This window comes from Dermacentor albipictus, chromosome 3, assembly GCF_038994185.2.
Source record: "Dermacentor albipictus isolate Rhodes 1998 colony chromosome 3, USDA_Dalb.pri_finalv2, whole genome shotgun sequence".
Taxonomy (NCBI): Eukaryota; Metazoa; Arthropoda; class Arachnida; order Ixodida; family Ixodidae; genus Dermacentor; species Dermacentor albipictus.
Genome location: NC_091823.1, coordinates 43,145,503 through 43,162,948, shown reverse-complemented (window position 1 = coordinate 43,162,948; position 17,446 = coordinate 43,145,503). Strand labels below are relative to the sequence as shown.

At 41.0% G+C, this 17,446-nt stretch overlaps 1 protein-coding gene and 1 long non-coding RNA gene across 5 annotated transcripts in view; one reads left to right on the top strand and one right to left on the bottom strand.

Moving 5' to 3' along the window:
• The window catches only part of LOC135902528 (cholinephosphotransferase 1-like), a 28,919-nt gene extending 12,048 nt beyond the window's left edge, over positions 1 to 16,871 (top strand). For all 4 annotated transcript variants that reach the window (XM_065432651.2, XM_065432649.2, XM_065432650.2 and 1 more), the window contains exons 5-10: positions 4,383 to 4,524; positions 7,064 to 7,148; positions 8,866 to 9,006; positions 9,373 to 9,519; positions 10,363 to 10,497; positions 11,651 to 16,871. In XM_065432651.2, coding sequence (XP_065288723.1) covers positions 4,383 to 4,524; positions 7,064 to 7,148; positions 8,866 to 9,006; positions 9,373 to 9,519; positions 10,363 to 10,497; positions 11,651 to 11,950 — 950 coding nt within the window. In that variant the 3' untranslated portion in view covers positions 11,951 to 16,871. The remainder of the gene's footprint in view (positions 1 to 4,382; positions 4,525 to 7,063; positions 7,149 to 8,865; positions 9,007 to 9,372; positions 9,520 to 10,362; positions 10,498 to 11,650) is intronic.
• LOC135902534 (uncharacterized) overlaps positions 1 to 17,446 on the bottom strand; it is a 42,045-nt gene that overhangs the window by 21,961 nt on the left and 2,638 nt on the right. The window lies entirely within an intron of this gene.

The window sequence follows — 17,446 nt, the reverse complement described above, 5'->3', positions numbered from 1 at the left end:
CTTTAAAAGAAAGTTAACATTCTGGGAGACACGTCAAATGTCAAAACTCTGTATCTTGGCTCTTTGTCATAGCCAAAGAGCTCTGCCAAATTTCGAGCTGAAAATTTTTCTGTAAAGCACATTTCTACTCCAAAGCTACACAAAGTACGAGTAGAAATAACTTAGATTGATAGGTTGCACTTCAGAAATTGCAAATCTAGCAACCTTCATGTGAATGGAGGCTTGTTAAACAAGAAGGAATGTGTGAGCGAAAGATAAGTGGCACCACCACCTTGAAATTTGCAGACTGACTTTCTCTGATGGTGTGGATTTTGGAAGTGACAGGTTTACTTGAAAGTCTGTGACTACAAGTTGCCACTGACGACTATTTTCTGTTTTTTCCTTCCTATATTCACATTCTCCTGTGAACGGTCGCAGACTAGCTCACTTCTCATTTTAACCATCCTAACTTTCCTTTGGTTATTTTCTCTCTCTCTCTCAGCAGCATCTGCTTTATGCTAGTAAAATGTTTGATAATGAAAAATGCATTGAATTTTTAAGTAAGGAAAGATGCAGCATGGCAACTTATTCGTGACATAGAAAGCCAAAAATCAAAGAATACTAGGGAATTCATGACTTTAGATTAACTTGAGTGATGCTGCTGTTTGAGTGAAAAATTTGGAAATGTAGACATTCATTTTTTTCTACTGACATTGAACCATTTTCTTTCGTCTAAATCAGAGCAGACAGTGTTTTTAAAAATAATCTACCAGTCCAAACTGACTTCGTTGTCTTCTCTTCAGTGATATTAAAGACAAAATGCTCAGTATAAATACACAAATGGGAAAATACTGGTCAGGTTTGTTTAGCTTTACTCTTTTATTTTACTTTCCTCATGAATACTAATCCAGAAATTTGATATAACAGTTAAACAATGTGTACTTCTTAATGACTGCTGCTTTGACAGTCCCGAAAATTGTACCAAGATAATTGACGGGGAACATGAAAAACATCCGAAATATTCATAAAGAGGGATTAGCTAGACACCTTGCAAACATTTCCAGCTCAGTGGTTGCGGAGCATCAACTCAAATACCTAACACTGTTGTCTTGAAAGCTTTTGCCAGGTTGTGGATGGGATTCTGCGTGAGCCATCAGAGGTGCAAAAGATTGTTACCACTGATGTGTGACTTGGGAAGGGAGCTGTGGCAATGTTAAATGGTGGGTGCCACCAAAGGATTCCATAATAGGGTTACTGGCACTGGAAATTTCCGAAGGACCATGGGAATCTTTAGTAGCACATAGATTTTTCTATTTTGCGTGGACTTATTGAGAATGCTGAGCGCAGTTTCTTTATTGTTCCTTGAAGTTCATTTAGGTAGTGTGCTTGCCTCACAATATTTATTTGGGATACTATTTAAGTGTTTTATGCTCATGACTGATCCATTTTATGACTTAATTTTCAGAGCATAAATTAAATCTTGGCATTTTTGAGTATGTGTGCCACTAAATCTATAGTTATCGATGATACTTTGCTATAGCTTATTGTGTGTAACAATTTTTATAAATATTTATTAAAGAATTCAAATTCTGTGTGATCCTTTGAAAGCAGTTGGATTGTGGAAATTGCAGGATAATTTAGACTAAGCATTGCAGTATGCAGGATTTGTGATTATAAATAAATGTCGACATGGCAGTGCAAAGCCAGAAGGACAAAGCTTAGACAAATTACTAAGCAGTCCATCATTCCAGTGCTGTCCTAGCTGCCATACTAGTGTGTAAGCTGACACTGGCACCAGATTTTTGTCTAGCACTCCTAGCACGGAACTCTGTGTGTGTGGTGTAATAATGGCCATATAATATTATTTCTTAATGACCTTCCCTTCTGTTCTGGAGGAAATTTCCAATGGAAGTGTCATGTTTCTGTTTTATTATTATTATTTTTTCTTAAGTTGTGGGGGGCGAGAGGAACAATGGCTAGAGGTGATTTGTTTGATGCTCTACACCTTTCTAATTAAGCTTTTCAATATATTCATATGAGTGTTTGGACGTCTGATTGATGCCAGTTATTCAATTAACAACTATGTTTCACAACAACACAGCTTAGCTTCATTTTCACATATTAATCAAGACATTTTAACTTTAGTCGCTTAAATACGAGGAAGAAAAGAGAAAAGGGAGCTCTTTGGTCTTGTACGAGCATGACATGAAAGACAGGTGGTTGCTGTTAGTTTTCATAAAGTGGAAAATGGTCAGAGTGCTTACTACTTGCTGCTGTTGCTCATATTAGCACAGGTTTATGCTAATAATTTGCATCACTTTGGAAGTTATCTCAATGCATACTAACTAGCTGCTATTGCTCACACATGCAGTTACTAAAACTAATTAGGTTCTTCTATCAATACTAAAGTTGCTGCTGGTTATATCTGCTGTTCTCAGTAAAATTAACGAGTTTCATTTTCATTTTTAGTTTATTCTTACTGTTTGATCCTTTTCCAGCAATCATGTTGCAGCCCTTGAATTGCTTATAGTAAACCTTAACAAGTGGGCTGGCACACTTGTAGCGACGTAAGCCCTTATGTACTGTGTAAGTGCAAGTTGTTACAGTTACATTAGGCTCATGATAACTCAAATACTTCCGTATTGCAGGTTTCACGTTTGACGTTTAAGGTTTGGCATTATATTGCAAGGCATTGAATTAATCAAGTCTAAATAACGAAGCAAGCGAATTTTGAAACAAAAAATATATATACTGTAGCACTGAAGCTAATAACATATACCAAAAAATTTACTTTTACATCCTTTTTTTGTGCATCTGTGCCTGAACTGCTTAAAGAGGGCCTGTAACACTATCTATCTGTGAGAGTTATTGAATGTGTCTGGTATTATAGGACTTCTTGCAAAACATTTTTTGAATGCGCATAAGTGATCAAGTGATGCCCCTTCCATGCTGTTAGGCCTTGTCTTCCTCTTTGCCGTTTTTACTATGCTTGAAGTTGTGCCACTTAAACTGTGCAGCACAGTGCCCACCAGCTTTGATATTGGCGTGGCCTCCAAGACGGGCTGGTAAAATGCCCTTTGTAGTGCCCAATTTTGGAGGCCATAATGTTGACACTGTAGTATCGTCCTCTGCCGCCAGATGGTACCACCTCCTTTCAGTGATTTCATTTTTGTTTACTTCACTTCTCTCAGATGCACTAATTAGTTGTCTAACAAAATCTGCGAAATTAAAAGCCATTGTGTTTATTGATGTATAACAGACACATCGTGTGGTGTGTACATGAGGAAGCTGAAAAAAAAGAAAAAGGGCAGCTGTTTTTGGCAAAATTCTCATCTCTTATGATGCATGTACAGAAATAATAATTGGAATAGAGGTTCATTATGCCATTGTGTAGCAACTAATCAGGCTTGTTTAACATGTTAAAAAGTGTCACAGGGCCCCTTTAATCATAGTAATTCTGTACTGCTATGTGAATATTAGTGTTCAGGCACAAACACTTACCAAAACTGCTTTTTCTCAGCAGAAGTCCTGCATTTCATGATGCCACCAGAGGCTTGAATTAAGCATATGCCATTTTGCATTACATGGCTTTGATGTGTTGAAGATGCTGTGTACCAACTAATCAATATTTTAACCAGAAGTGCAAAACCTGCAAACTTGAATTGCTGGGATAGTTGACGGCAAACTTTAGTAATCAGTCAAAACATATAGCTTTGTCTTACAACTCTGCAAGCAAGCTTGGCTTGTGATTTTATTGGCTTTGACCAGTGAAGAAAACCTTAAGTATTTTGCTCTGATAATTCTTACAACATTGAATTGCATATCCATCAGTAAATGTATAAATGCATTACACTAGACGAGGCACTGAAGTAGGCGTTTGCTTTTCTATTTTTTTGGTTTACTTGAATAAATAGCCAGCTTCCCTAGAGTGCCAGCTGGGGCACAAATACAAAATGCAGTCATCTGTTTTTTTTTTTTTGCTGCTCTGTGGTGAAAGAATATTCAAAAGCAGAAAAGCATCAACAGCTTTTGCCAAATGTTTTGAGTCTACCCTAGCATTGATTGGTTTTTCACTTACTGCAGTCTGTGTGAAACTTAGAGGACCAGTACCCCTCATACCTGTGAGCTTCAATATGCTTGAGTTGTTACAAGAGTCCTACCACGAGCCACAGCTTTTACCTAGGGTGCAGTGGCTTTGAAACTTTTGGCAGAGGCTGTACTACGCACCTGCAGTAGGATGCAAACAACTTATCTAGGACTTTTAAAATCGAGTACATAGGCTGATATACTATTTGAATTTAAGTTCTGATCAAGTTATGTGTAAGGCTATCATGTTGAATGCACACAGGACTGACTTGAGTGCCCCATGAACTTATTGGTTGCATAAATGCATGTCTTTGCAGTCTTTGTCACTACATCTGCTTCCATCGCCATGCAGCTGGGGGATTCTCCTGCCCTCCTGGTCACTTTCTTTTTTCTGTCTGCACTGGCATTCTATTCTACTCATTGGCAGGACTATGTGACTCATGTAATGGTCTTTGGCAAGTGAGTTGTCCTTCAGTTTTGACATTCTTTGATCTGCTTGCCTGTGAGGCTTCTTGCCACTCACACCTTGCATGTGTTTCTTGCTGTGCACGTACATTCTTCTGTCAATAAGTGGGCCACTCTGTGGCCTGTTATCAGCAGGAATTCCTTGTGGTCAGCAACCATTGTGTCGTTAATACTTACTATCTATTGTGGTATTTTGTCTGTCCTTGATGTGAGAATCCTCCTGATATCTGTTTAGAGAAGCATTGAATGCATTGTTCCAGTATTTGCCTGATACAGCAGCCTGAGGAGTGAAGGACACTGAAAGGCATAACCACTTGCCAAGTTGACCCTTATTATTGACTGGTTCGCTACGAACATGAAAAGCAAATTTTTCATTTGAGCACCACAGTTAGCAGCTGTATGCAGCATCTCCATGTACATGGTCAAAGTAACCATCTCCTCATGTTCGTTGTGGTAAAAACCACTTTTCTTTGGTAAAACGGAAAATCAAGAGATAACATCATATAGTGGCTTGTCATGTTGATGCTGCATCCTGTATTTTCTCGACATTTTGCAGTATTCAGAATAGACTTCACTGGCACTTTTTGTTGCCTATGATGACATGGCAGTCCAGGTTAAATTTAATGTAAATATGAATATTCAGGAACCTGTACACATGTTCGCATTGTCACTCTCACATGTGCCAATAAACATAAAAGTGTAAAGTTATTTTTATGTTTATTGGCACATATGAGAGTTACAATGCGGACACGTGTACAGGTTCCTGAATGAAATATATGTATGTTGCTTGCTTTCCAAAAATCAACAGTTGGCAGTCTGCGCTCTTTCTTGTGTCCTCGTTTTTTTTTTTTTTCGTGCACTTAAAGAAAACGTCTAAAGCTATCAACCAACTAGCCCACCAGAACGTCCTGCTTTAAAACCTCAATATAACGAAGTGTGTTTATAAATGATCTCAATATAGTGAAATTTCACTGCTGCCATGAAAGAATACCAAGGCAATAAATAGAAACTTCCAACGATGCAGATGTTCAAGTAGTGGAATTATATGTTGCTGCTGGTGCCGTGCGACCAAGAGCTACCGCTGAAGCGGAGTAGCGTCACATTCCATATAAAATACAAGTGCGATACGATCCTATCGCACCCCGCGCACTGTATGCTTTTGGTGCCAGTGAAAACATGCAAGGGTGAGCCAAGAAGGATGGTGGCTTGATGAGCGTCGCCTTCCCGTGCGAACAGTGGGAAAGAAGGGAAGGGAACTCGCTCCCTTTAATGCACTCAGGCACGTGTGAGGGCTGGGGAGTGAGGGGCAGGTTGGTGCGCATTCCCTTTTCTAGCATGGTCGTGGCTGCGCACGTCTGTCAGCGCGGCTGAGCGCGTACGCAGCCCATGCATCCTGCTTTAGAGGTAATCTGCCGCGTGTGCATAGAGTGGGCGTGATGAGATAGCATAGCGTCATGTGTGCCGTCTTCGTGTGCATTTAGTGCTAGAGGTTGCCTAATCTTGAGTTTTTGAGATGTGTCCCGCCATGGTTGCTTAGTGACTATGGTGTTGCGTTGCTGAGCACGAGGTCGCGGGATCAAATCCCGATCACTGTGCCCGCATTTCAACATGGGCAAAATGCAATAACGCCTGTGTACTTGGATTTAGGTGCGCATTAAAGAACCCCAGGTGGTCGGAATTAATCCAAAATAGTGGTCTTGGCACGTAACACCCCTTGTGTAATTAAATTTTCCTTTTTCGAGACATATTGAAGCGAGAGGTAGACGAGGCATTTGCTCCCTGCTGCCGGTGCTTTTTATGGTAGCATCGTTCCACTGCAGGTGACAATGACAGCTGTAGGGGCGGAGTAGATGCGAAAATGTGGCTGGTTTCGCTTAATTAATACTACCAATGTAAAGATATTGCCGATACAGCATGAAACTGGATCTTTTGTCACTGACTCTCAAACTCAACAAAAGGAATTTTCTTTCTTATTCACATTTGCTTTTTTTCGATTGCCCAATAAATTGGAAATTTTTGCGGCCCCTTCTGTGCAAGAAACATCAATCGGTGACTGTAATTATTTGTGTAAAATGTTGAATTTCAACACAACGAAATTTCGATGTGACAAAGCAAATTGCCCATTTTACAGACTTCGTTATATCTAGGTTTAACTGTAAAATGTATGAGGGAGTCTCTGGAGAATACATGTACAAATTGACAGCTTTTTCCCTGGTGATGTCACATGAATGATTCTGTTAGCATCATGATGTGTGAAAAGGTACCTGAAAAGCCTGGAGAAGAGCGTGCAATTTTTTTTTTATGAATTATCATAGTTGGGGCAAGGGCCCTTTAATCAAATGGTCTATAAGAATTTGCAATGGAGGTACTCCATTGTGGACTTGTTTACCACTCTGCATATGTGCTGCTGTCTCGATTTTCTTTCTTTCTTCAGTCATTTGCAATGTTAGCTTGTGGTAATCAAATGGTGTAAGCTGTGCTTGGGCATTGTATCATATTCTGTCCTTTCTTTCCTTTTCTTTTTCTTCACAAGGATGGATGTCTCTGAGTGTCAGTGTACCATGATGGCTGTGCACCTTTTAACAGCTATCTATGGCCAAAATTTATGGATGCAGAACGTAAGTAACGATGTCTAGTCTATATTAAAAGATACTGAGTGTTATGACCTTGATGAGTATGCACACCTCATTAACACACAAGAACAATTTGCCACTACAGAATCCTCCTCCTTTGTTTAATCTTGCAATAATTAGATATTTTTGAATTCTCCTTGTATAACTTTTCTACGTTAGACTTAACGCGAGGCCGCTTTTCAACCTTCCGTTAGCTTGGAATCTTCCATGTTAGTATACAGTACTCGCAGAATGAAATATCAACGGGAATTTTATTGTAGAACACCAAATAAGGTGCAATTAATAGAGAGTAGAATGTCAGGCCACTATGCGTCTGATCGGTAAAGGTGGTATGAACCCTGATCCAAGCACAAGAACCAAAACTATACATACGTAACATGGACTGGAGACAGCAAAAACGAAAGTATGCATATTAGGCCTAAACTGACACCTTTCATTCGTTGAGAATAGTCATGACTGTTTCACAGAGAAGCTGTTATAGGCTCATCCAAACAGGTGTTTTGTTTGGTGATGTCCACCACCGCATGAGAAAAAAAATAATAATAACAAGTACCCTCTGGGATCAAACTTGAGCACTCTTCATGGGAGTCAGTTACCCTACCACGGCGCCACGCCAGTGCTTGCTAGCTGTTGCGAAAACATGCCATATGCACACGTCCTAGCGCGCAAGGAATATGCAATGCGAGATGCATGCTGTGTAGCGTTGATATGTACTCGCTTTGCATAGCATATTCATATTGTAGAAGGGTGGCACACCTTGTAGCAGCTGCATAGGTAGCGGTACAAGGTAAATTGAGAAGCTTTGAGGAAGAAAAAGAAGATTAAGGAAATGTATACAAAAATGCTAGAATGAAGAACATGTAAACATACCTGATTAAATCAAGCAGGCTTGGTGACTATTTGTCACTGCCCGGTTTCAAAGGGGATGGCAGTAAATCAGCATCAGCGGCACCGTATCGTGCTACTTGTCACACGATATGAGATGTGCGTCGCGTAGCGTCTATACGTGCCAACTTTGCATTGCAGTTACATTGTATTCCACTAGGTGATACAACATGTAGCTGCGGCATCATATTGTGCCACATGTCAAGGAATGTGACATGTGCTCTGTGTAGTCTCGATACTTGTGTTTACTCTTCAGTATATGTTATGGCGTCTCTTCATGAGGTACGAACCGCTGCTGAAGAAACAAATCATGGAGCTATGCGTGCGGCTGCAATCGGGCAACGTTGGGCTCCGCAAACTGCTGTGCACAGAGCAGCACAAGCCGCAGCTCGCTGCCGATGACGGGCGGACAGTTCAGTTTGCTCTATCAGAAATGACGCAAAGATACTCCGCTGCATGGGCCCTCTAGTTCATGCTGTTGAAAGTAGAGCTTTTCCTATGGAGCCGCTCCTCCCGCTTACGGTGTGACTGTGCTGCACAGGCCTGTGACTTTTTCATGAAGTGAAAAATTTCTATTGGTGTAGGCATGGTAGCTTCCTGGCATCACGTGTGTGTTTAGTGTGAAAATCAGCACGAGTAAGGCAGCTACACAGGTCACCATTCTTTGAGAGGCTGGGAGGTTATCCTTGGTAGATGCCTTTAAGCTTTGTAGATGCCCTTAACCTCTATTATTATTATTGTTATATTACCTTTTATCTATAAGTAAATGTCTTGTGTTATAATTTTAACCTGGTTGGTTGCTTCTTTCATTGCGCAGGTGTTTTACGGTGTTCAGCTACGCGAGATCATGGTGCTTTTGTCTTATTGCTGCCTGGTCTTTGCGACATTAGGCAACATCCGCATTGTTCTTGGTGGCAAGACCCCTCTTGATGGCCTTGTCAAGATTCCTCGCCGTACGGTATGTAACTACTTGTTGCTACCATATTTCTCCCCTTTTTACTTTTACATAGGCGTATGCTTGCTTTTGCCAAAGAATTTACCATACTCTGGCAGTTTGTTATGGATGAGTCTGAAAACTCAGCAACACAGATTGTAACAAATATTAGTCATGATGCTGCTGAAATGTTTAGCTGAAAACTACTCGCTGGTTGCTTCCAGCCATTTTGCTTTGTCCGCAATTTGGTCTCTGCATAACGTATGCTGTTTTGTGATTCAGTCAGAGTTCAAAATGATATGAAACTGTTTTTACACAATTTCAAGCAGCAATGAACAGCAGTGAAGCATTCAATGTGGAATAATTGCTTTGTTTTTGTGCTTTCTTTAGGAGCGCACATGGTACCCTCTGGCTGCTCTTCTGAGCCTGTCTGCTTGTCTATGGGCTACCTTTAAGGCTGGTCTCATGATCGCCCACCCTGTGATGTTCCTGGTCACATATGGCTTTGCTTTTGCAAAGATCACCGTCAGGCTAGTGGTGAGTGAAAACTATTTTACGTTATCGTTTGGTTTGCATTTATTAAAGTACCTCAGAATTTTAAAGCAATACTCTGCCCTTCTACAGTATATATATATATGTATATATAAACAAAGCCGCTCTTACCTTGAAAGAAGGCTTGATAGGCCAGAAAATATCTGAGAATGAAAGTGGGCGACACACTTGCTTGCCATGATTTAACGGCATGGGCAACTCTGGTACAAGAGGAACTTGCTTCTTTCTCTTTAACTATGGGGCGGCAGCACTTGTAGATATACTGTACGCTCACTGCTGTGCTATGCGAGACTAAGCCATTAAAGGTTCCCCGTTCAACTTCAGAAAGCAGCACAGACACAGTCAAACATAGTCTCCCCGTAACAATATGCCCAGTATCCTCTACTGGTTAGTCGGCCTTCCTTGATTCCATAGTGTGTTCCATCAAGATACTATTCCTTGTACTGCATATATTGACTAGCTTGTGTTCTTGCATAGAAGGAGCAATAAATGCACTTTATACACAGGGATTGCATAATTTCCAGCAAGCGGTGATGGCGGCGATTTTAGTTTTGTATCAAAAGTGCCAATATTCGTTAGCGTTTTGTGACTCGCCGGCTCGTACTTCAAGTGTAGAATTTCACTGCGAGAGTGCTATATATCTACATTATCTAAAACTAGGCTTTCTACACAATTCAAATTTGTGCTGAAGTTTGCCTTTAAACCTGATCCCTAAAAGCATAAGGGAGAACTTAGTGGCAGGAATTCATAGTCATACTACAGGTACGCTTTGTTTTGTGCCATCATACCTTGCAGACGCTGTTAGTTTCATTGTGTGCACATTTGCAGGTGACAACGGTGTCCGACGGAGAATTGGACCTTTGGGACAGCAGCCTGGTGGCACCCCTGTTCCTCTGCCTGAATGCTCTGCTCAGTGCGACGCCCCTTTCGCTACCCATCTCCTCAGCACTCATGTGCGCTATGGTAAGTCTCCAAGTGTTAAGCTGTTGTATTCGTCAACAGAAGCATGCGTGCGTGCACACACACACGTACACTCGCATGTACACACACACACACACACACACACACACACACACACACACACACACACACACACACCAATGTCGCTCTGAACCTATATAAAAAGTGTGCTTTCTGTTGTGGTGACCCATCTGTTGAGATGGGTCTGTTGAGATGACTGTTGAGACTGTTGGACTTCTTCTTGCAAGGCGGTGAACTGACCACCACGAAGCCATCGAGAACCGTGTTAGCGACTTTAGCATTGTGCCGCTAAGCATGAGATTGTGGGTTCAAATCTCGAACGGGGCGTCTTTGCATTTTGTCTCTTTTAAAAGTGGCGAAACGCAAAAATGCCCATGCACCATGCATTGGGTGCACATTAAGGAACCCCGCATGGTCGAAATTCATCCGGAGTTCCACATTGCCTCTAATCTGCAATGCCGCAGTGTCTCATAATCAAATTGAGGTTTTGGCACGTAAAACTCCAGAATTTAAATACTTGACAGTCTCTTGCGCTCATGCCAAAAGGAAACTCTGGCCTACTCCACAGTTAACTTCCGAGCTTGATCTTGGTTTTGTGTCCGATAGCAATGCGCAAGTAATCTTCGGCCAGTTTTCTTTTTGAAAAACAAAGGCACACATCAGAATTAGGTAAAAATGTAATGAGACATTGTGCGCAGTGGTTATTGTTTAAAAATATTCTTCAGGCAGACTGGAAATAGATGTTTTCAACAGCAGATTGACGTGTCAATCTTCAATGCATTCTCTGCCCCCAAGCACCGCAGAGACAGACGCTGCCACTAAAGAGGTCACTGTTAGGGTCATCGTAGGCGTCAGGCAGATGCGTGCTGACTGGTAAAGTTCAAATGATCTGGTGAAGGGTAATTTTAGGATTGAAATAACGAAACTCTAGGCTCGTAGAAATGAATAGGCGTCGGCGGGGCCCTTCAGTTGGGATTGAATTAACCAGAGTCAAATTAACAGAAGTCTACTGTGTTTGTTCATTTTGTGCAAATGTGCAAATTCTGGAATGCCAAACATGAAATCACAGACAGTGTACATTTTTTTAATGCTATATGGAAGGACTTTTTTTTTTAAATTTCATCTCTACCTGCAGGTGTACAGTGTGATGGACTTTGCTCGTTACTTCACCTACGCTAGCTGGGACATGCGGGATGCACTGGACGTGTGGATATTTTCTCTCAAGTACCCTGTTGGAGACCCACGATGTCGTAATGGCAATAACGGCGTGTACCTGACGGGCCTCAACAATGATGAGCTGCTTAAGAAGGCATGTGCTGAAGCATCGTCTGCCAGTGTTGGGGCAGCATCATCCTCTAGCACAAAGCAGAAGAGTGGCAAGCTGAGGCTACGAAAGCATCTTGGTCGTAGCATGGGGAAGGAGTGCCTCAACTGAAAGTGGCCATAGTGTACAGAAGATGATGCCCGAGATATGTGTGGGAATAATGTAACGATTCTATTCGAGTGCTAGTCTTTTTTGATTTTTTGTCACTGGTTCAGGCGTCACTCCAATATATCACTGGGGTCGGCCGGTCGTGAGTGGTAGGTGATTATGAATAGAATTGAGTGAAAGGAATCCTTGCATTATGCCGTCCCTGGATGTGAACAATGATTGCTTCGGTTGAATGCAACAAGAGTTGTGCAAGGGGGTGTGCAGAAATTTAATTTTGCTGAAAAAAGGAATTATATGAGAAGGGTTGCTTGTGCCAGGCTTGAACACTTAATATTGAGGCACTTATGTAAATAGTTACGATAATGAATCTATAGTTTTATTCGCGCACAAGAGGGAAAACTTGGGAAAGACTGTAAAACAGGAGATTGGCTGCAGATGCCGTATCTGCAAACATTAATGATGGAAAGCGAAGAGAGGAAGGAAAGTTAATATATAACTCATTTGAATGAAGTCTCATTTCACCTACAGTTCAACTCATTTGAATGAAGTGTTTGAAAGGGCAGATGCACAATTTATAGTATAATTGCAATCAATTTGTCCAGCCAACCCTGGTTAAACTGCAACTAGGAGTTTTTAATCATTTGCCTTAATTTTAGAACTGGTCATAATACTTAAGTGAGGCAAAATTGGAAGAGTAGAGAAAGCTTCCATGATGGAGAAACCGCTGTTGCAGAAATGCAGCATCAAGGCTTGTTTTTGTGGAAAGAAACATCTCATAGAGAGATGAAAAAAGTTTTTACACTTGTTTCCTGTGTGTTCTGGTTGTTTGTGAGAGTGAGAGTTTTTGGCCACTTGATTGTTACCTAAAGATGAAGCATGCAATCAGAATTTTAGAGAGATAAAAATAAAACGAAGGTTAAATTGAATGAAAGTTTTGGCCTCCCTTGGGTTAGAAGGGAAAAGCATCAAATTGGTTGCTGCCCCAGACAGCACCACCAATATCATCCACATAAAGTGATGCATTGTTGAACCGTTGTTATAAGCATGCAGAATATTCTAAGGCAATTTCTTTTCATCACGAGGCTTTATTTGTGCATTCTTCAGACGTTCTGAGTGAAGTGTACTAGCCAAGGCCAGTTGCTTAATATAGTGTAGAATAGTTCACATCGGAAAAGTTGTTCGGCAGTCAGTAATGTTCTCTACTTAAACAAATGACCAGGCTTGCGTGTTATTCATGCACTGATTGCTACCAACAGGGAATTGTTTAATTGTAACTAAAATCTAGTTAGTGCATAACTGTGGTTGATTGAGGAAGAATATAGGGCCAGAGATTGCTTCAACAGCCGCTTGGATGAAAGTGTGTGGATGATGGAATCCTGTATGATTGGGGAGGTTCGTTATAAACATCAACCACAAAAGTTACTTGGATTACTATTTGTGAGAAAGGTTTCTGTGTGAGAGCTGAAACGTTAATTCTACAAACTTTGTTGTAGTCGGCCCCTTTAGTTGTTTGTTTATTCTTTAGGAGGTTTTGAAGTTCTATGGAAACAACATGAAACGCAACAGATTGCCGACTGCAGTGAAGTGGAATTTAAGGTAGAGCAACACATGCTTTTGCCATCTGCTAAGTGTGTGCACATTAGATATTAATTGTCAGGTCTTTGACCTGCTGTTTACATTGACGACTAACTATGTGCCACCAATGGCATTTGTTTCACTACCTTGTTAAATTTTGCAAGAGAACAGGCAGGCCGCCTAATATGGTAATGCACTCATGCGCACACCGATGTTGTCATTATTAAGTTTCATTTTTAAAGCTTTTGCTTTTCACAAATTGTTTCTCAGCTGGGGAGCTGGTCTTTTGAAAAAATAAAAAGTTTTTTGTGTTCAAAGCAGCAAGATGATGGTGTCATAATGGTATGTGATGCAAGTATTTATTGTGCTATGGTTTTGGAACTCACTGCCTTTAAGAACTCTTCTGTTGAGCAAATCAAAGTCATGTTGATGTGTGTGACTCTAGTGTTGGCAACATTATTAGAATTATGGGCTTTGTTACCATGGGAATAGCAGCATATATTTGTGAGGTGTTTGCCAAGTGTATGTGCATGTACATTTCACTTGTGATTTTCTGTTCTGATGATTTCTAGTGCTTCAGTGCAGCTTCGGCAGGCTACCTGCTTATTGCACCAAAGCAGTCTGTTAAAGGGGTATCAAAGGCAAAGCACGTCAAGCTAACCCGGTGATTGCTTCTCCAGAATATCCAAAGTTACCAAGTGATGTAAATATAGGACAGGGTTGGCAGAATCATTGCGAAAATGTGGCTTCAGATTTTGAAATGCCAGCACTAATATTGTTCACCACTATTGTGAAATACACCAGCTCCTTCCTGGTGGTGTCCTCATGTATGGTAAATAGTTGTCAACTGCTGGTAATTGGTAACTATACGATAACTTCATTTCATTTCACCATTAAAGGAAATCTAAGTCTGGCTAACTTTATAAAATTTCCCTTTGGAAAAATTTGCTGACGTTGTTTCTCAGTATTGCTCTGGTGGTACTGCTTGCACGAATTTGGCACCCACCAGTGAATCGCCGAGGTAGTATTACTCAGCAGAGCATGATTCCCGACATTGCGATGCATTTGCTGTTTTCCCCGGTGACATGCTTAGATTTCTTTTGCGTCAACTGAGTTGTCTCTTGGTACAAAAAAAATTATGAGATATTCTGTAGTGTTGTTGATCAATCTATTTAAGAGAATGTTTGCCTTTGGTAACCTTTTAGTGTGAACTCATATCGACTTTGCTGGTATGGGATGTGATATGTGATGTGTGTATGGCGTATGCGAGACCTTATGCATGGTATGTGATGGAAGCCACAGTTGGGGCAGTAATCAAATGGGCTGCGGTTTGTGCCTGTGGTGCAAGTCTGCGATGTGCGGCAAAAGTTGTTGGCAATTGTGTGGCAAGGCACGTGCTTACACGCGGTGAGGTTTGGCCGAAACTTTTGAACATTGCTGATACGACAATTTAGGGTTGTTACGGAAACAGCTTAGTTGCATTTGCTAGGCAGTGGTATGCTGTGGCAGCACAAAGTAGTGTGTCCTTTGCATGAAGTTGCTACAGATTGTATTAGTTTCATGTCAAAAATTTTTATTGAAACCAACACGCTCTGGTCTGGTTGTTGAGAGCCAGTTTTGTTTTATTTTGCCTGTGAAGGTTGCTAAGGCTTTCTTCTTTTAGTCTGGTGCACCTTTTTGCAGGTGTGTGCTGCATTATGTTTAGTTCCAACCGGACGAAAGCGGCTATAGTGAGGCTGTAGTTTATTATTGTAATAAAACTTTAACGGGAGGCCCAGAGCATTCGATTAGTGCCAATAGTGTAGTCTAAAGGAATGTTTCTCTTGAGTGCTGTAAGATGAGGGGCATTAAGATGTCCTTGCAGCTTAATTTTATTTTTCTGTATTAGTTATAGCAATATATTTTTGTGCATTTTGTTTGTGCTCTGCACTGGTGCGCAATTCAAAGTAGGTTGAATGACCAAAACAATCAAATCAGATCATGTACTCTGTGCTGTCTTCAATTTTACATTGTGGTCGTTGCAACTTCTTTTCTAATCAGCAGTTGGATGGTTTCTGTTGCTTGACTTTTTTAGCCCACTTCTTTTCCAGTTTTATTTTACTCAAGTTTTTAACTTTTCTGTCTACCTGTTTAAAGTAAGTTTTTCATACTTAATTTTCTAGGTCTTCATTGTGCACGTTGCTCATTTTGGTTGTTTGTCGCCTCTTGTTGTCTTTGTCAACATGCTGTGAATAAAGATGGAGACTGCTTATATTTGGCAGCAGGAAGTGCCAAGGTGTGTGTTAGAGCTAGTCCTACTGAACTTTAAGATCAACTCTTGCTGTAACATGCTTAGTGCCAAGTGATAATGACTGGTGATATTGAGAGTACCTGAGCTTGGCTTGCTTTCTCAATGCACAAGTTGCAGGCAAAGGTAGTGCAGCAATACTTCAGATGAAAGTGTGTACATGCTTAATTTCTACTTACAGTATGCCTTAATGTGCTGTGCAAGCATAGCAGGGGCGAAATATTTACATTTATTAGGATTATGTAGCATAATAGAGGTGCAAGAGCTTAGACATACTGTAATGGCGGAAGATGTGGGGCAGCACTAATGACAATATCTTTGGATGCTACGACTAGCCACAACATTCTAGAAACATTCTTGTTCCCCAAAGCTGTTTCTTCAAGGTTGGAGGTATACAAAAGTACCCTTCTCGTGATTGCACATATGCCAGCAGAAAAACGGAATACAGCTAGCTAGTTATCCCAAATAAGTTCTGGACGTTTTCGAAAAGGTGCCACAAGGTGTCACTGTCAGCACTGCTGCTCGCATCTGCATCTACTGGTATACATATGTCTACGCTGAAATTCTCTAGTCTCTTTGCACCATCTACAAAGTGTCATTAGTACAGGACATGAACTTGGTTTCTCTTGAGCATGGTGTTACTTCTTCCAGCATTTGCAGTGCACAAAATTTCATTGCAATAAGTGTCAATAACAAACCAAATTGAGAAATTGACAGAAGTGCTCGAGCTTCAGATCAAGATCAGAGTTTCCCATTAATAAGCTTATTCAGTAACAGTGTGCAGGCGAGAGTATGATGTTGTGGCGATAGATGCTGAACAAATATTTTACATTTTTGCACATGTTGTCACTTCATGAAAATGTAAAAATATTTTCCCCTTTTTCTTACTGTATTCTTTCATTGCATATGTGCAAACGGTGTAGTGTACTGCACTTGGCTTGACACAGTGCTGTAAAGTGCTGCTGTGCTTTTTCTTAGTTTTATAATGATGGTTTATCAGAAGTGTATAAAAGTGTGATGTACTTGTTACGTGCCGTTTTAAATAAAACAGTACGACTGTTACTTGCCCCGTTTGTTTACTCAGCAAGACTGAAACTACGACTGCGAAGACAGTGGGTTTACGTGCCCGTTTTATTGCAACATAGACCTATGTACTTGGCATGCTACATAGTGCATGCAAAGGTGTACAGCATGGGTCAAACTTAAGAGAACGTCCTACATGTGTTCTAGCTCGCATTACCAATTGGGAATCCATATGACGACCTGCAGGTTGGTCTTTTTCTGGTGACTAGCTGGTAGCGACCACCTTTTGTGAAAGGCAACGGTAACTTTGCTTGAGCATCTTCAAAGTTTGCCCCAGTACTGCACTGCACGGACTTATAAAGCTTGCAGTCTTTCTCAACACTAACGCAACAATCGAGTCGCAAGTACAACGCGCACGTGTACTGGGGGCTACGGCAGCTTCACAGAATCGCGACCGTTCACTTCCTGCATATCGTTCTGCTCGAGGCGAAAATTACGTTCTGCGTTCTGGCAAGCGGTCGCTTACCGTATTTTGATACGTATTTCGATGCAATTCCCTTCGACTTTGATTATATTATCTTTCATAGGGAGTGGCTGGCTCTCGAGATAACGGC